Here is a 20,655-nt window from a genome sequence, read left to right on the forward strand (position 1 = left end):
AAAGGCTTATTATTTGCTGATTTAGAAACAAAAACGATTTGTATTTATATTATAGTGATAGTGCAGCCAATTCCAGACTTCCTATATTTTTGTATTGCAGGGTTTCTTGAACATTTGATCCCATTCGGCCAGGGTCTGGGTTAGTGCTGCAAGGGAATGCTTCATTACGCCATCGCAATTAACTAAAGTCTGATTATAAAACTTACTCCATCTGGAACCCACAATCACTGGACAAATCCCATGCTCTGTCAATACATCCGGTTGCCCCGTGTGGTCCAAGTTATTCCAAATCAATGCAGATCCCTTTTCCGGCCGTACAGTAATATTAAGCTTCGGAAACAGAGTCGCACCGCCGAGTTCAACGTCGCTAGTCTAATGAAAGGTCCTTCTAGAAATCGAACAAATTCAAAGTTGAGCAAATACTCACGTAAAAGAGAACCGTTACTTGGCGATCGCCTCCAATTGTTTCAAAAATGCGCGTCAATGTTGTACGCCGCGTCAAATTCACAAAATCGTAATGAGGTAAGAAATGACCCCCCAGGCCATAGTTGGCCATTTGCAGCTCGTCTGTGAGAGATACATTTAGGCCAGTCATGTCCTCAATCCGTTTGTTAACTACGGATAACTCCTTTGTGTAAAGCATTCCGCCTTTACTAATACGTTCTAGTTTAATTCTGGGGTCAGCGTCATAGGTCCAGGTGTCAAACATGACTCCATAATTAGACTTATCGGTTGCCAAACGAATTTCGTGCTCAGAAAGCACGTCACGGTAGATCACAATGTAGGGGTCCAAGCTAATCATCTCCATCTTCAGTGGTGCCAGCCGTAAGAAAGGGGATGTTGTGGAGTTGTAGCGACAGGTTAGGTCTCTCCGCCTAGGAAGTCGACCCCAACAACCCTCTTGATATGCTGTGGGTATTCCTTTCTCTGATTTCCAAAGTGGAGTGTGCGGCCCATGGGAAAGTTCTCTTAAATAAATCGGCACATCATCCACACTAGCTGCGATCGGTGTCGATACCGACGATTATTTTTAGTTTATATCACAAGCTCCATATATTACCTCCTTTAATTCGAGCGATAAGAAACATCTTCCGTATTTCATCACTTTCAAATCCATATATCTGCTTGAATACATCATTCGAATACTCGGTGTTGTAATATAGACCGAGGCGATACCACTTGGCTGCCCTCGCGAACTCACTCTGATTGAACATATAGTCGCCGAGGGCTAAGCACTCGGCTGTGGACATCTTAGCGCTGCGGAAAATGTGATCAGTAAGCCACCGTGTTCTTTGAAGAGACTTACGGTGATTCTTACTCATATTGCTTTCCCAATAACAATCCCTTAGCCATATCTGCCGCTTCTAGATCGTACACCTCTTCGATGCGATGCATTCCCTTGTAAGCCTCCATCATGTCATCGTTACCAGGGGCTTTAGCCAGAAGCTGTTCCATTGCAATCAATTTTGCTACACAAAAAAAGATACCATTAATTATAGTTAATTATAAAATATGGTTTTCCTCCCACATAGATACCCTTACCTGCGCCTATGTCAGACTTGGTGTAGTTGTGCCACTTGGGCCAATCCTGATGCGTTCGTCTAAGTAGACCAAAGGCTTTCAAGGGGTTTGATACATATTGCACACGCTGTTCATAATTTTCCAATTTCTCCAGCTTCAGTTTTTCAAGATATCTGCAAAGTAGTACAAGATTCTCCTGAATTTAAATAATTCAACTTTAGAATAGAACTTACAGCTTCAAGGAATGCACCTTCTGTTGCAATAAATCCGTATACTCGTTCAACTCGTCGATGTATAGGTCTTCCAGCTCCTTTAACTCGCTTAGACCCGTCACTGAAGTTGTGTAAATTTTTGGATTATCTGGATCATTTAAAAAGGCTATTGAAAGTGCGGGCAATACTAAAATTAAACAACAGCACGTAAATGCTTTCAACATAGCTGATTCTTTTCAACTAAATAGTCGAGAGCAAGGTGCTCCATAAAATTATGATTTATTTGTCCCATTAGATATTGGATTCCATTGAAATGCATAAGCTACCGTTGAAAATTAAGCACTTATAGCGAGCCAAACAGTGTGTTGTAAGTATGTCCAAAAAGATTTAATTGCATTAGTAATAGGTAAGAAGAAGACAGAATTGTATGTAGGCTACAAAAATGGAGAGGTGTGTCTGAGTATAACGCCTAAAACTACACCCCACTCCCAATAATAACCGGAAGAAAAAACTGCACGGCTATATGACTGAAATCAGAATATAAATCTGCAATTATTTATGCGAATGAAACTAATTCAAGAATTTTCCGCTCTATTTTCAGACTCCCTGATTAGACTTTAAGGTGAAATCTGTAAAGAAACTGTGAAAACGACCAATGCAATAGAATATCTTTTCTTTAAGCAAGTTAATGGCGTGGAGATTTCCCATCAGAAAATAACAATTCAGATAAGAGAGAATTATATTTTGGATCTGGAAAAAAGCGCATTCCAGAGTAAGATTAATGATGGCTGCAGTTTCTTCAAATTCTTCATCCTAGACTGCAGCAGGATCAGCTATCATCACATAATAAGATTCACTAAGGACACAATGACTATGTGGCAGACGATAAGAGACTCTGGCTTTCCTTAGACCATGGAGCCATTCCTACCATCTGAGTAATAGAGTTCACGTGATGGATTGAAGAAAGAATGGGATTTTGCTGACATTTAATCTTAATTTGGGCCTAAAGCTATACGTACCCTTTGCCTTTGAACCCCATTGAAGGACATAATTGGAAAGCAGAAAAAAAGGCCACCTGAAACTAATGTTGAGTGAAATGAAAATGAAAGCGCAAATGTGTGCGATTAGCTTTTTGTGCAGCGGTTCCCCAGAAAGGAAATTACGTAAAAGTCGGAGGCAACAGAAAAGAAATAAAATGTGTTGTTAAAGGCGTCGAAAGGGATGGGGAAGGGGAAGGGGCAGGGAGCGCGAGGCGTGTGTGAGGCAGGAAAATAAAAGCAAAGTTTGTCACACAATTAGCTGAGGTCATTACCAGCATTTTGTTATTTTTTTCGACTTTCGGCAATTAACTGCAAAGAGAGCGAATGCACGAAAATGGTGCAGAGACCGAGAAGACCGAGAAGGCCAAGAAGCTGTAGCCACGCCGCGGGGCATTTCGCTTCCACAATGGCTAAGTGCTAAAGGTTCGTGCCCATAATGTGCCTTCGCTTGCTCGCCCCGCATCAAGTGCTAAATTGGATCAGGCTAATGCGCACCAACTGTCAAGTGCAGTTAGACAAACACGGCGAAAAATAAATAAATATATATACCTACATATACTCGTATAGTAAATGTATATATATACATATGTGTGTGTGTGTGTGTGTCGAGGCATGACAAACATCAGCACGACACTTGACGCTAAAAGTAAATGCACGCCATGCCATTAAGCGCAACTTAGCCTGCAGCAAACACCTAACCTCCAACAGCCGAAAGCAATACTATACTCTATACTCGTACGACGAACACAGCAACCAAACAAATTTCAAAAAATTTCGACAAACATGTCACACAGTAATACCTACTCGTGTATGGGCCTAGTGTGCCCCACACACACGCGCACACATTACCACATTCTGCCCAAAGTTACGCACAGTGGGACAACTATCGCTTGAGGACATAAAAAAAGCAGGTAAGTAATGAACTAATATCATTCTATATACAAATATGTACATATATGTATATATGATCAGAAAGATTATAAATTACATTATAAATTACAAGTCGCTATAATCCAATCTATAAGGACCCATAGTTCTTTCATAGATTAAATCCCTTAATTGTGCTACAACTTAACAGCATTACTAATTTTTAACTAGTCCTACAACCTAAGAGCTCTACATTTTTATTTATTTATTTTCATCGCCAAACAATGCAGTCGATGTACATAAAAAAAAAACCAATACAATACAATAGAGAACTTAAACTAAGTAAAACTAAAGAAATAAAAAAGCCTATAAAAATGACAAAAATATCTAATAACGAATCCGACACGGTGGGGGGAATTTTATTTGCTAAACGGCCAGCTATGCCCCGATTCACAGCATAGAGTGGAGAGATACGTTATTAGACCTATCAGAAAAGAAGTGGAGATGAAAAAATATAGCAATAAAAGTTAGAAGAAAACAAATTAAAATTAAAATACTTAAATAATAAAATATAATTAAAAATTAAAGGTGAAGAATCATATTAAATGCACTACCGATTCTAAGACTATAAATGGTCTTGCTTTCAACATTGGTATATAAAATGTCCCCCACACACAATCTCAAAACAGCAAACTATACCTGAAGATATAGAAAATATGCAGATGTCTAAATAAAATCTTCCTCTTCATATCTCGAAATCTCTAACAAGCCGTTGATAAAAAATGAAGTAGAGATTTTATTTTAGTCTTAGGGATATTTTTTAGCCACCCACTGTGCCACTGTGCCTCGCTGGGGCACTTGATACCACCACACCATACGGCAGCATGTCAGGGCCTGTTTGCTTCGATCACTCCACACACCGCCGCCGCCGCCGCCGCTTCCTCCTCCTCCTCCGCCTTCGCCTTAGCCAGCGCCGCCGTTTTTCGTCGTTTGGGCCCTTCAATCAGCTGTCAAATGAAAATGTCAAAATATCAAAAGTGAAAAAGGCAAAGTAAACTTAGGACCGAGCCCATTATTGTGTGTGTTTCTTAGCTGCTTGCCTTTTCAAAGGTCGACTCAGCTCTATTATTATTGTTGCTGCTGTTTGTACTTCTGTCCGCACCGTCCATCTGTCCGTCCGTCTGTCCGTCCATTCGTTAGTTTCGTTAGTTCGTCATACAATCAGTTGGTGCCGGACCATACACATCCACTTCGTCAGTCTTTCGAACCGACCGTTTCTTTTCGACTGACTCTAAGTGGCCCTAAAGTAAAAAATCGAAAATAGGAAAGAAATATAAAAACACCAAATGCATGCAAGCCGCATAAAGGTAAAAAAACACAACCAACAAAAAATGGATTGGAGGAGAACACAAAAAAGAGCATAAATACCATGCACAGAAAAATTAAGCATTCAAACGTGAACTCAAACATACACTTTTGTTTATATACTTGTATGTACGCATGGGTATATGGCTCTGAAGCCGTTGCAATTAAAATGTGTAGGCTATAGTACACCTTCTCTTCAAACCAAATATGGTAAATTGAAGTACTTAGAATGTATATTTTCAAGTAAAAAAATCACAATTACCAAATAACCAATAAACTTGAATCTTCGTCCTACAAACTACAAGTACATATAAACAAAAGTTCTTGAACAGGGTTTGTTGAGTATTCTACTTTAAGGTGTGGGGTAAGGCACATTTCGCTTCTACTCTTATATAGTACAACGACTGAACTTCAAGCTCTACGAGTGCCAGAAAAGGTCAAGAGACCAACTAACAAGTGTCGGCATATTGACATTTCACGCAAATCGACATACACTTTTTGACTTCTCCTGGGGCGAAGAAGCAGCCATAAAGGAACGTTTAATGGAACATATATACATAGAGCTATAGAACTGAATGTCACAAGAAGTTAGCTTCGGGTTTCCTTTCACTTTTATCATCCATGAAAATTGTATTTATTTTTTAATTTTATTCGAAAAAGCTGCCGCTATAAAACACATTTTAATAATTTGAAGACCAGCTCGGTTTATCTACAAGGAGTGTTCCAAAGTAAACAGGACTTCTAAAAAAAAACCGAACAATTGGCTTTTTCGGCAAAATCAATTTATTTTATTCAAAATAGTTACCAATTTTAAGACAAAATTTAATGTTGGCCCTTTGTTCGAAGCTCATTTTCACACCGATAACACAAACATACTGACACTTAAAACGCAATAACTTCACTTCCAATCGTTGAAATGTCATGACAATCGATAAAGATAGCAGATTCTAACGCACCAGTCGACATATAGATAGATTCACAAAGTCCTGTTTACCTTGGAACGCACCTTGTATGTTCGCAAGACCATCAGGTACGAAAACCCTTTGAATATTCTAATAAAAATTATGCAGTTTCCCTTGAATAAATCTGTCATTGATTTCGGCCAATCACACTCATGATTAAGATATCTGTCATGTATTAGAACGTCTTGATGGTGCCAGCCTAACTGTTGAGCATCCTTACTAATTTTGATCAAATTTCAAATTATGGTGGGACACTAATACAAATAACCGATTTGGGGCAAAACTGAAAAAAGTCACATAAATGACAAAAATATTATGAATAATGATATGCTTCAAGTAATAATAAACCTAATTCTGTTTTTACACGCTAGAGTGGTTCCAGAAACAACCGTGTAAAAAAAGACATTAATTATATGCAAAAATAGCTGATAGGTGCCTTAGCTCTAAAGAAATGTATATGAAATTTTTATACCCTGTACCCAAAGGGTACAAGGGTATATTAGTTTTGTGCGAGTGTACATGTAATACACAGAAGGAGGCGTGGCAGACCCCACAAAGTATATATATTCTTGATCAGCATGACAAGCCGAGTCGATATAGCCATGTCCGTCTGTCTGTCCGTCTGTCTGTATGAACGCAAGGATCTCAGAAAGTATAAGAGCTAGAATAACCAAACTTGGTATACAGATTCTCCTAAGCCCGAGAAAGGACGAGTTTGTTCATTTTTCCGACTCCCCCCCTATTCAAGATTTTCTATAACTCCCGTAATTCTTGGAATTTAAAAAATTTTAAATTTGATAGACACATCCAGTTAGTAATTATATATCCGTATACTAAGTTTCATTATGATAGGTTGATCAGAAAGAAAGTTATAGCATACATATGTACAAGTACACAAACACGCATAAACACGATTCTGATGTAAATGTAAATGTATGTATGCATGTATGGAATATTTTATATTTAATTTAGTTAATTAATTAAAATCATTTAATTTAATTAATTAATTAATTAAATTAAATTAATTTATTTTTTGTGGGGTGGTACAGGGCATTTAAGAGTTGAGCCTGCTCGACTTTGTCATACCTTTCTTGTTAATTTTCAAATCTCGTTATATCAATCGTGTAGAAAAAGGACCGTGTAAAAACAGAATTAGGTGTATGTATATATATAGTTGATAATAAGCTTTCTCTGCGTATGGTTAAAACAAGAAATGGTTAAAAAGTTCATGCTGCATATTTGTCTCCTTATGCTGATTAAATACACACAGACATTATATACGGACACATTTGAAATAATTTGAACTACTTGAAAAAATTAAACTGATTTTTCTAAAACATTTCATACATACTTGTACGACATAGGGGGAGATGGATATTAATGTTGCTGTTCAATGTTCGCTATCCGCTTTTTAGTGTCCGTTGAAAGTCGTTATGTTCTTCAACACGGTCTGCTTTATAGGCATTGGGCTTTAAAACCTGCTTCCTGAGTTTTGTGCCCCATTTTTGGGGCTTTGATTAGGCGGTGTCACAAATCAATAGCTTTAAACCGCACGAGAGCCCATAAAAATGGATGAGTCTGTATACGTATGGGTGTGCTTACATTTACACACACACACACACATGCACACTCGCGTGTACCATTTATGGGGGCCTATTGTAACACCAATACGAGCACACACGTATGCATACTAGTATATAGTATATATATAGATACATATATATATATATATATATATATATATATATATATAGCATGTGTGTATTTGACTGTTTTTCTAAATTCGTTGTGTTTGTTTATTTTTTATAGCATGAACTCTGGCTTTTTTCGTGTGGGCGTTACGCGTGCTTTTAACGGGGTTTCTTGGCTTTAACGGTTACTGCTGCTTCTCTTTTATGATTTTTATTTTTATTATGCATATTATTTCAGTATTTTTTGGTTGCGCTGCCGTTTCGTGTGATCTATTGTTTGGTTTACCTTCAACAGCCGTCTCAGCCAAAAAAACTTTTTGTTTTCGAGGCTTTAATCAAGTCGAAATTTATGCGTGTTTACAATGCGCCACAAACAAAAACAATAATAAGTATTATAAAAACATAAAACATTAGTTCACGTTTTTGTTAGGCAATTTAAATCAAATATAGACGCCCTTTCGTATACATTTTTTGTTTTTTTGTGTTCGTGAGTACCATAGAGTTGAATCCATTTAATGGCGAAAGCACTCCAAAAAAATAAATAAATTTATGGAAGAAAAGCAACTGTCGCATCAAATTCAGAATTGTTCTCGACTTTACTTTCTTTCTCATATGAAAAATAATATTCTGTTTATGAGCAATTTCTATATAACAACAACACCAACAAGCCTTATACAAGTACAAGTATAACCATTTTCGAACAACATTTTAATCAAAGACAATACTTTAAAAACTGTTTTCAAAGGGGTCCTCAAAAGCAGGAGCCGCAATGATTTTGCAAAATTAGTTGTTTTTTTTTTTAAGGAATAGCTATGAAGAATAGTCTTAGCTCCGAATCAAAAATTTAAGGATTATTAGGGACGAGGATCTTACGACAAGAAACGCTTTCAGACATTGACTGATTCATTTGACTTCGAAATTTGTTGAACTATTCTCGCAAGCTTTTTAGTAAACCTTAACACCTACATATAACTCATAAATCGAATACATTTTGTGTTTCCATATCTATCTGCGGCCATCGGTTTTATGAAACTTCGGTATTTGTATTTCGGAACAACTTTTCTCATGCATTTTCCCTAAAAGCATCCATAGGGTTGGGGGTCTAAACCCGATATTATTACACTTGTTGCATTTAGCGAAACTATTTTCTTGCCAGCGTCTAACGGGGAATGCGCGGAGATTAAATTACAGTCTGTTGGTTGGCACTAACAACAACAACAATAACGGCGCCCCTGAAATGGTAGACGAGAGTAGGAAAATCTTTTATGAAATGTGGTGGTTCCGCCGCCACCGCCACCGCCTCCGCCGAAACAGGCACTGGCACTGGCGCCGGGAACAGCACGGAACGCATAATTTGTGGAAGTATTAGGAAAAAGGGACAAGGGAAGGGAATGTGAGGGCTAGGCCCAAGGCATGCAACGCACGCACGAGATACCTTTATTTATTTTGTAATGTATGAGAGATACTTTGCTCTGTTTGAATTAAAAAATTCCATGGGGAGCAAGAAAATGATAATGCTGCAGGATGGAGGGGAGGAAAATGTAATAAAGACATGAGTTGTGAAATTATTAAGATGATTATGAAAAACGAGACGAGTCGCCGAGTCAAAATGACGATGAGTGGGCGGCCTAGAAGAGGAGACAGCAACGTTTTGTAATCAGGCTAAAAGACAGATGGCCTTACAGGCAGGCACCCATCCAGACAACCATCCCGGCAGGCAGGTACAGGATGGATGGGCAATATTCTGAACACTTTGCCTGTGTGCGAATCGCCACACCTGACTGAGTAGGATGTAGTGTCGTGCAGGGAAAGTAATCTACGATATGAAATGAAACTCCTATTTTGCACAAAAGTTAATGTGGCTTCAAATGAAGAAACATGTGAAGAAGAAGCTCAGGGCAGATACATGTAAATGGGGAGAACTGCTGTGTTCCATGAACCCCAAGACTGCCTATTATTTGATATCTGTTCAACACCAAAGGGCGCATAGTATTAGAATTATCTATTATTTTTAATATTACATGAAACCAAGAAACTCCCTACTATATTCAAAGGTACCACAGAAATATAGAAGAATACATTTTATATACTCTCGTGCCTTATTATATGCCAAGTATAGTGACTAGGAAATAATTGGGCAATATTACTGGATTTTGTTTTGCGTATGAAAAGCCTTTCTCCTTTAAAGCATCTGGTATGATTCCTTCCAAAGTTCAATACTTCATACAAATAATCAAAGTATATAAAATAAAAGAGCCTTTCTAACGACATCATAGTAACTTAGACTTCTATCGCCTAGAAATACTATTTCAAAAATGTCCTTTAAGACACACCAGCTTATCAAGTAGTAACATATATCTTTATAGTTAGATTTTGGAATTAAAAAGCCAAACTAAGCAAAGATGAATATTAAAAAATACATTACGCGCAAGTTGAATATAATTTTATAGTCGGGCAGACTTGACATTCAAGGCACGTATTATTTTTATTAATTTATTGGTTTTGAATTAATGACTTGCAGCACTTTTTAAAGTGTTTAAAAAAGTACATATGTCATATGACATATCATTAACTCAAAAGAATCCGAGACAATCCGTTAAAGAGTGCTGAAATAGGAAAAAATGTGTCGGTGACCGAAATCTACGAAAATTCAACTCGCAAGTGGGGAAAAATGTAATGGAAAAATACTTGCTAAGCACGTAAATCCGTTAAAGAGTGCTGAAATAGGAAATTCAACTCCCAAGTGGGGAAAAATGTAATGGAAAAATACTTGCTAAGCACTGCCAAAAATATACAATTATAACGACAACCAGATATAAAAGAACTGAAAAATGGTCATCTTTGTAATACAAAGGGAATGGAAAAAAAAGATGAAGAGAGAAAGAAATATTAACCCGGCTTGCCTAAGCTCCCTTCTATTTGTATATACCTAAGATATACATAAGATAATGGAAACTGTGGCTTTCAATTTCCGCGAGTAAAATCTGAAAAGTCCTTCAATGCTTCCACAAGTATGTGTTTCCACATGTGCATATGTGTATGTACATTCATACATACATACATACATATGTGCATACACGTATGCGGCACTTGTATGTGTGCATGTGTATGTAGATATGTTTGTACATAATACGCATTTCCTTGTGGCAAGACATGGAATTTTCCACAAGCATCGCAGCAATAGAAATTACAAACGTTTATATTACGCCGACAATGACGCCGTTGACGATTGCGATTACTGCGCCACTGCCACTGCCACCACTCACGACGCCACCACTCACCACTCCAGCACTCCAGCACTCGCAACCACAGCTCACATGGACCGCTGCAGGGGTTGAAAACACACACACACACACACATGCAAACACACACGTACACTAACGATGGCTAGAGCCGCCCGTTCAGGGTGCATAAAGCGCCAGATGCCACGCGAATTTATTTTACCTATGTATTGCATAGAACGAAATTTATAGCTTGTTGCTAAGCGCGCAGGCGAGCCGAAGGACAAAGGATATCCACACACACCAACACCAACACACACACACACACACACACACAGAAAGTCTCTCTCACACACAGGAATCGGCAAATAACTGGGTGAATGGGCTTTCCCACTGACTCAGTGACTGACTGAATTGCGTTTGGGGGTTGTTACTGTTGTTGTTGTTGTTGCTTTTGTTGTTGTTGTTGTTATTCTGCCAACACCGACGACAGTTGCAGCCGCTGCCATAGCGCACGTTCACAGAAATCGCATCATTATAATAGCTGAAATCTGTTTAAACGAAATGAATGAACGACTACGGACTACGGACCACGAGCTGAATGGGAATGGGTGGTGAATCAACCCTCGCCAGCTATTCCTCTGAAGGACATCAACGTGTGGCTGTGCACCCCTTGTTCAAAACTCCTGCTGCTGCTGTAGCTGCTGTTGTTGTTGTTGTTGTTTGCAGCCGCCCACCTTCGCCCGGCATTTGTGTTGATTTTTTTTTTTTTTTTGTATTCGTTTGTAAATCTTTCTGAGGAATGGCTCGAAATTGCGTCATCGCCAGCCCATCAGGGCTTTGTGGGTTCACCTTCCGCAGCTGAAATGCAGCGACAGCTTCCCCTTTCAGTTCTGAATGCTGCTCTTTCTTTTGTTGTTGTTGTTGTTGCTGGCAACATTAGGCGAACGTGCCCAACGCACACATTCCTCATAGCATGAAATCCTTTTGCCACTCATCTCATATTTTTGCACCGGCTTCCTTGCAGGACCGCTCGCCATACCCGTGCCCGTGCCCAAAATCCTGACTCTGGCTGTGGCTCTGCCTGCAATCTCATATGTATGAGTAACTGACATAATTAGGTCTTAACTGGAAGTCACGCGCTGTGCATTCGTAATACGAGCCTCGGCAGTACGGTTCGGTTCGGCTGTTAGGCCCGCTGGGTGACTCGACCCCGCTTGACGTCCAGACCAATATCTGTGATATGTTATTCAAGGTCAGATTCGACTTGGGGTGGCTTCCGCTCAGCTGCCTAGGGAATAAATCGCGCTACAATTTCCAACTAAGTACTTGCACTTAGATGCATAATTGAAATTTTATCGGTCAAGTATTCTGTTTGCTCAGCCGATTGAAATGGCCATGAAAATTCCACATTAAATTGGTAGTAGAGTGTGAGAGGACCACTGAACCAAAATATTTTAAGTAAAAAATTTAATATTTCTCATTATAAAGTGTTCAGAATAAATTGAAATAAACAATATGTATATTCCTTTCCTGTCTTTGAAATCAGCTAACCGCTAACTACTTAGCTCATAAATAAATACAAAAGTAATCAAATAGGAAATATTAAAAACAAATAATTCCGCACTACACTCATAATAAAGTTGAATATTTTCATATTCAATTCAATGTTCTAATATTTCGTATTTAAATGAAAAACATTAAATATGAGCCTTAATCTTTATCATTCAAGTTTGTCATGCTCAATTTAATGTTCAACCATATTTAATCTTAATATATATGAATTAATTAATATTTAATATTAATAAACTTTAAATAATAAATAGTTAAAATAAAATTACTATAATCCATTGTAAATTTTATTGTTTTTATTCAGCTTTAATATTTATTTATTTTTAAATGTAAATTAGAGGCAAACATTGATTAGAATTCCCAAGTCGGTTTTCAGCAGTTCTGGGCTATTCAATCAGTTATTTCCCAATTTTAATTTAACAATCTATAAATAGAGAAAACCACTCTTATTATTATTTACAATAAAAAAACAAAAATAGATTGGAAAAAATTGCTTTGTCATAAAAATATTGTTCTATAAAAATAAGTATGCATTACGAAATGTGATAATTAAAAATGATTTAAAACAGAAGAGTAGACCAAATGGAGTGCGAAAAAAATTATATTATTATTATAAAAAAAGGGACCTTTGGCGTGAATGAAACCCACTTAAATTTACGTGTGTTTTTATCAGTGTACCATTTGGGTCTCCAAAGCTACCATTGCAGTATTAGTTCAATGGACTAAAGGTGTAAGGTATAGGTCCTCTAGGTCCTCACAGAATTGTTTCCCTGCCTCTTAACTTTCCGACAAATGCGCCTTATGTAATAAAAAAAGCCAAAGTATTTCTTATAAGCTTCTACTACAAGTATATATGTTTATGGCAGAGATTTGAGAGATATGGACATACTTTAGGCGTTTGGCGCACAAAGTTATGCAACTCGACGACTTCCCATATCTTTTGCTATTCATGACATGCCTTTGCCACTTAACCGCTAGCATGTCTCCCTGCCCGCCCCCTGCGCCTCCGCCCCCGCCCACGTCACAACTGCCACAAATATGCCGTAAATAAATGCGTGATTACTCAAATTACAAAAACAACGTTTTGTAATTAAAGGCACACATTTTCACTTCGAACTTGGCGTTGTCACCTCGTCATGCATTTTGTCTCGGATGTGCGCCGCCTGACGAGTTGGAGGAGTCAGCTAGCGCAGAAAATCACACACACACACATGTACATATATATATATATATTCACTCACACACACGTGCACGCACACTCATGCAGTACGTCCTGGAAAACTAAAATATATATAATTAAATTATGGGCGAACGACGTTGACGGCGTACGGCGGGTGGCAAATTGCCAAAAATTGTACGAACATCCTGCTGTTTAAAAGTCCTGTCGCTTTTTGCCCCTTTTCCTTGTTTTTCTTTTCCCTTTTTCTTTGTTTATTATATGATTTGTATATACACATGCGTATGTATATGGATGGATATGCGAGTATGCTTGTGTGTGAACAGCCGGGTTCTGGTTCTGGTTCTGGCTCTGGGTCTGGGTCTGGGTCCTCCATATTTTGAGTCAAGCCGTGCACATTTTCGGTTTGATTATCGAGCACAATATTTTTTCCGCTTTTGTTATTTTTCCACGCTTCCATTGTTGTTGTTGTTATTGTTGTTGCCGCTTGTCGGCCATAATTGACGATTGTGCCATGAGTCGCCACTTTTTTTTTGCTGTTCACCCTCATCGCAGGCTTTCCTTTTTTAATGAAATTTTATTGGCAGTTGGTCGAGTAAACACATTAAACTGATTTCAATTTTTAATATTTGGCCAGCCATTTTTGTATTTAGGACATGTGGCGGGGGAAATTAATTTATATATAGCCCACCAGCTATAGAAACAAAACAGCAAACAAGAAAGTCTAAATAAAAGCATCAGCTAGAATGTGATTAAATCGAAGGATTTGATTGCGTTCTCCCGATGTAATTGAATTTATATTCAACACATTTACAAGTGTTCAGCTAGAGTCCTTAAATAGCCAATGATATGTTCTAGAAAGATATTAATATCGACCTTCGTCCCATTCCCTGTTTTGCTCAAATTTGACAAAATTAAATGTGTCGGTTCCCCTTTCACGAACTTTGCCTTTCCGTCAATTTGAAAATTTCATCCTCAAATATGTCAAGAACACTCATCAAATACATATTTTCGTATACTTTGGTCTTTCTACTTAATTTTGATTAACTTTATTGCTTTAACTGTACTGTAAAGTGAGCTTTAAAAGTATGCTACCCCTTTCTTGTAAATTGGGTTTGTTGTTTAACCAATAATGGAGAATGGGAACAACTTTGCAGTGTTGTTTAACTGAATGCTTCAAATAATAGTTCAATTCACAAGAATAATTAATCAAAATCAGTTTTGTAAAGAAATGGAATTCATTTTTTCTGAATTATGAGAAAGTGAGTTTCAGTTCCCATAGGTTTTTATGCCGAGCCAAATGTCGATTCCAAATTCGTAAATTATAATAATAAATTATAAAAAAATTTATGAACAATACATATGTATATCTATATAATTATTGTGGTACTTCAGGTAGTGCCAATGCAGTCACCTGTCTCTTGAAACTGCACATTAACTATTTTTATATAGTAGTAGGAACCATATGTCGCCTTATTTGTAATTGAAGAGTTTTTTATGGAAGAGTTTTCAAAAATTGTGCATCATCGAGTATTATTTTCATTGTTTTAACGATTCTTAACAGGCTTACCATAATGAAATGAACGCTTTGCAGATCCTTGATGCATATACATATATACTATATATAATCACATTTTCCATCTACTTATACACACATTTTATGTGTTTATTAATACATATGTATCCCTCAATTTGTAGATACTCGTATGTGTGTGTGCATATTTCAATTTTTATTTATGGCTTCTTATGACAAGCACTGCTCGATCTTCCCCACATACCATATAGTAAGCAGAGGCAGCAGCAGAGCGCCTGTCGGGACCCTCCTACCCCAGGGCATGTTTTAAATTTAGAATGGATGAAGAAACCGAAATCAGTGAAACAGGTTCCATGTGCCGCATTTCCGATCAACGAAACTCCCGACCCGACCCGAGCCGACCCGTCTCAGACTCACGCATACACGTACACATATTTGTATCTGAACGGTTCGCAGGCAGCCCGAAAATATTTCAAGGTCCGCATTAGAAGCCGCCGGGACCGACTGCAGCTGTATCTGTATCAAATTTGTAATTAGGCGGCGGTGGCGACGTTGCTGCTGATTTAGTGCCCACTTTCTCAATGTCGTCTCGCTTGGCTCGGTTTGGCTTGGTTTTGGAAACGGCAACGGGAACACGAAGGGGATGAGGAAGGGGATGGGGAAGGGGAATGGGAACGGGCTGCACATGCAGGCACAGAGAAAGACAAAGGCAAAGGCACAGGTCCCGGTCCCGGTCCCGGTCTCCTTGTTTTTATGTGCTCGCTCGGCCTTCGTGCTTCGGTTTTTGTTTCCAAAGCAAAAACTAATAATCATAAACAATTTTATATCACGAAATTATCACGTATAAAAATATATTTTTATTAATGACGGCACATAAAAACTGTGAAGGCCCTGCAGGGAACATCTGGGGACTTGGCCGTCCTTCTCTCCTTTTGCGAGTGTGTGTGTGCATAGGCGTTTGTCTATGATAAAAGGCTCCCCAAAGGCCCGTTTGCACTACATACTCACGTTTTTGATAGAAAGGCCAGCAGTAGATGGAAAGGCAGAAGTACATAGTAGTCACATATTATAATTTATTATTAATAAATGGACAAATTACTCCAAACTTTATACAACTTTATAAAGCCTCAAAGCTTAAATTAAAAACATACCCCGCACCTGCACTGTACTAGAGATGGTTTGTAAGCTTCTCTTGCGAAACAAGTATCCATTTTTCCGCACTTAAGGGATTTGCATTTCATAACTTAAATAATAGTCCTTCACAACATTTTGCTGGCTCGCACTGCAGCGATAGACTCTCTTTTCCATTAAGTTCCATAGAAATACTTGTGTATCCCTAAATTGTTGGCTATTTTCTTTAACAATGTAATGATACGTAGGCTCCAAAGAACTAGAATATACCAATATGGAATACAAAATTTGAAGGTTCCATGGAATCTCTGAAACAGTGTGGAAAGTATGATTTGCGGCAAGAAAGGAGAAATCTCTGCGGATTAAAAAAATATATACTCTTATATCCCATTAAATTATAAATGCGGGCGTTTAACTTAATTAATAGTTTATTTAATGAAGGAATGCATAGTTACGTGTTGTTCCTGCTTGTCTCTAACGCTGAATGAATAATTAGTGATCATAGTTCTTACATCGATAACTCAATTACATTGGGGTGCACTAACATCGATATTCATATGATTAATACCACAACAATACTATAGTCCCTCAGCCCGAGAAGAAAGACAAAGCAGCTGATAATTTTGACGAATCATAAAAACTGTTTCTAGGCATAATGAAGGCATAGGCCTAAGCAACAGTATGAAGAAATGTACATGTCTTGAAAGAGACGGTAAAGAAAAAAGAAATGCAAGAATAATTCCATAACCACTATTGAACATTTAGAAGATGCTGGGATATCTCCTTCGGCCTCTCTCTCTCATAATAAACATTACAGATTGCCAGCACAGGTATTCACCGAAAGTTGTTCTATTTCCTAGACAGAATAGTCAGCGGCCTTTTCCGGATAAATCATAAACATTATCAAGGGCGTAGGCAGGCTAGTCTAGTAACTAAATTTCATAGAATTTATGAGTAACGTTCATTTGTTCTAGTTGATCTGTTAGTGTTATGATTCCCATTCAATAAATTCCTCACAATATCACTGAGAGCTAACAGTGGGCTTCCGTATCGAAACATATCGAGCTCCATCAATAATTGGACTGCAATTACATAGCTCCATGGCTGCCACAAGAAACGAGAGAAGGGGTGTAAACGATTTATTACCGCTTGCTCATTCATTTTCATATCCATTTCAGTCGTAATTTCCATTTCTGAATGTACTACTTACGAGTCTAGTTGCCTTTTTATGGATTTCTTCAACGCGTCTGGGATCGTAGCATCCGTTTTATGGCTTTCAAGTGGCATCTAAATTATGATTATGGCTCTGAAGAACTGCCCATTGGAAATGCAGCTAAAGTTTTCAAGTGGCCGGTAAAGTGATATCCACCCAGCTCCTGTCCCCGCCACCCAACTGACAGCCCACAAAGGCCATTACAATTTCAGCAATTGATTTGCGTCTTGCTGCCTAATCTAAATGGGAGCCACTTATGTAATTAACAGCTTCAAATAATTTTGTTGAATTTGAGGAAATGCTCGTAAAAAACGGAATGAATGGCAGCGTTTGTTGTTTGTGTTGATTTGATTTTCTGTTGCCTCGAATTGCAGCAAGCTACTTGAAAATTGCTTTTATGAAACATCTCGTTCGAGCGTCTCGTTTCTATATGCATTCAGATACAGATACAGATTCGGAATGTAATTAATCCCATTCAGGCATGCAGGCATGCCAAAGTGCCTTTCCGATTTATCGGCTTCGGTTGCCCCAATCCAAATATTTGTAGCCCTCTCAACTCTCATCTCTACATAAATACATATGTATGTTTATAGTTTTGTGGTAGCAACTGAAAGTGACCTTTGACCGTTTGCGAGTTTGCGCTCAAACTCAAAGGCAGGAAATGGCACACAATATAGAGTTTGTGGAATCAATTGGGGATAATCGAATTAAAAATTCCAGGCCGTTTTACTTTCTTGCATTTAGTCGACCTAATTATAAAATTATTAAAGTTTTAATCGCACTAGACACATACTGTTATTAAAATGTTTATATTTATTATATTTATTTATTTATATTATATATTTATTTTCTATTCCATATTAATTACTTGTTAGTGTAGTGTTTAGATAAACTTTTATTGGTGTTGTAAGAAACTTGCTAAAATGATCTTTACCTCTTTTTGGGTGTCTCATTCCGTTAATCGGAAAACTCTACGAAATTTGGTTAGTTTTAAATAAGAACTAATTCTTTTAGTTGCTACTTTTATTTAAATATTGACACACAAATATTTTTTGAAATTTTAAAAATATTAAACCAATTTAGCTACTTGTTCTACTAAATTGTCTCTTCAATAAATAACCTCATATGGAAAAAAGATGATGGTTTGTGTTTGGACAAGTCTTCAACCACATTTGAAATTCAACTAAAAATAAATTGAAGTCGTGAACAATAATTAAGCCAAAATGTCATGATTAATCAAAACTATGATCGTTGAAGAAAATCAAAGCAACTTGGTGGGATTCCTACAACAAATTGCGATTAAAAAGGTCCTTCCAGGAGACAGGACAGCTATAATTATAGCCACAAATACATTACACTTTATATTAGCTACAAGGTCCCTTTGATAATTAAATAGAGAAAAAGGTACCCCTATTTGCTGTGTCTGAAACATAACGGTACTCTTCTACATATGCAATAATATACATTTATTTCCATTTAGATTGGAAATATTTTGTATTCGGAAATACATTTATTTGAAACAGAAATTCATGAATAATAAAAACTATGGTCGATCGGCAGAAGCGAACGCATATTGGTGTGATTGGCATAACTAATTTCGAATAAAAAGGTCCTGTCAGGAGGCAGGAAAGCTACAATCACAGTAACAGCCACAGCCACAACCGCATTACCATTTGCATTCCCAGTCCCATCCTCTAGCACAGGCAACTAAGTGACTCTTATCCTTTTTGCAAATGCGAAATGAATTTAAAGTCGTACGCGTATGTGTGTAGGCATGAATATACTATCGTATGTATGTATGTGCTTATGTCTTTTTCGCAAAGCTCATTCGTGTCTGTGCCAAATCATGCACACCTCACACCCCACACCCCGCACCCTTGTTCTGCGTCATGAACGTCACTCAATGTCAGAGATGCCTCAGAAAATGCTCGAAGTGCGTAGATTTTTTGACGATTTTTCTACAGAAATGAACGAATCGTTGCGTCATGCCACCTTTTGTAAGGGTTGCTGCAACAACAACAACTACATCCACAACAACAACAACAACAATAGCACGGAACATCTCCTGACACAAAAAACATTTGACATTTGTAACTTGCGGTTGATCAGTCATGGAGAAAGGATAAACGGCGTGCGGGCTCCTAAGGGATGGCATTGGCGTCGAAGATGTTGGTTTCGATGATGATGATGATGACGACGATGGCGATGGCGATGGCAATGAGGAAGCCTCATCATCTAGTGAAAACATCTAAAAGGTTGCCAGCACGCCGCTTTATATAATCATCAGCTTATACTCGAGCTGTCTGACAAATGATGGGCAAATTTTTGACGCAGTAACCAAAAGAAAAGCTTACAAGAAAAACACAGCGGAAACAGTTTTTTCTTCTTTTTTTTTTCTTTTACACTCCCAACACAATTACTCCTCTATCGGCATTCCAGTTGGATTTTATTACTCATACGCCCTGTAATCGACAATCGCTTATTGCGCATTTTGTTCAACATTTATCAAATACGAGTACAGCCACAGATATTTAGTTTCCAGTGTGACCCGAAAATGAGTCAAATATCGGGCAATTTTTGTACTCAATCACGTTCGTAAAGTATTACTTCTTTCAGAATGTTTATATATCTACATGCGACCTTAACATTTATTCGTAATATTTGAAGTTTTTTCAAGGAAAAACTTTGGACAGCTTTGTCTTTGTTGAATGATGAACTATAGAAGTCAATTAAAATGGAAAGAAAACCAAAATTATCCTGTGGCTTTTGAAAAGATTTTTGAATTTTGAAATATCAGCGATAGATTTAAAGAGAAATTGCGGTGAGAATGTGCTGAATAATTAAATATGTTTTTGTGATCAAATGATTGAATCAAATGAATCATGAGCTTCTTCCAGGAGAAAATGATTAAAACAAACATTAACTTGGTCTGCTTATGAATAAAGTCGACATTTTAAGTTGATTCCTGGGCAGATTGGCAGACTGATAGTCTGGCAGATTGTAATCCATTATGCTCGTCCACCCTTTAAAGAAACATATAGTATGTATATAAAAAGAGTCTTTTTGATTTTAATAATAAATGTCACCGAATCAAAAGCCTTTAGACACTCAGCATTCCAAGACTTTTCAAAAATGTATTCCATATATGC

At 37.6% G+C, this 20,655-nt stretch overlaps 2 protein-coding genes across 2 annotated transcripts in view; one reads left to right on the top strand and one right to left on the bottom strand.

Moving 5' to 3' along the window:
* LOC115623083 (cellular tumor antigen p53-like) overlaps positions 1 to 20,655 on the top strand; it is a 194,143-nt gene that overhangs the window by 60,909 nt on the left and 112,579 nt on the right. Inside the window, exon 2 of the mRNA XM_030517287.1 lies at positions 2,335 to 3,684. The gene's annotated coding sequence lies outside the window, so the exon portion shown is untranslated. The remainder of the gene's footprint in view (positions 1 to 2,334; positions 3,685 to 20,655) is intronic.
* Positions 13 to 2,719, bottom strand: LOC115622236 (prolyl 4-hydroxylase subunit alpha-1-like). Its single transcript, XM_030516133.1, has 8 exons — positions 2,662 to 2,719; positions 1,755 to 1,920; positions 1,543 to 1,694; positions 1,319 to 1,469; positions 1,061 to 1,257; positions 428 to 999; positions 207 to 372; positions 13 to 146 (listed from the first exon to the last, which is right to left on the bottom strand). The coding sequence occupies exons 1-8, from the start codon at positions 2,717 to 2,719 to the stop codon at positions 82 to 84; spliced, it is 1,527 nt and encodes a 508-aa protein (XP_030371993.1). The 3' UTR covers positions 13 to 81.

The sequence above is a fragment of the Scaptodrosophila lebanonensis genome, unplaced genomic scaffold (assembly GCF_003285725.1).
Source record: "Scaptodrosophila lebanonensis strain 11010-0011.00,11010-0021.00 unplaced genomic scaffold, SlebRS2 tig00000043-arrow-pilon, whole genome shotgun sequence".
Taxonomy (NCBI): Eukaryota; Metazoa; Arthropoda; class Insecta; order Diptera; family Drosophilidae; genus Scaptodrosophila; species Scaptodrosophila lebanonensis.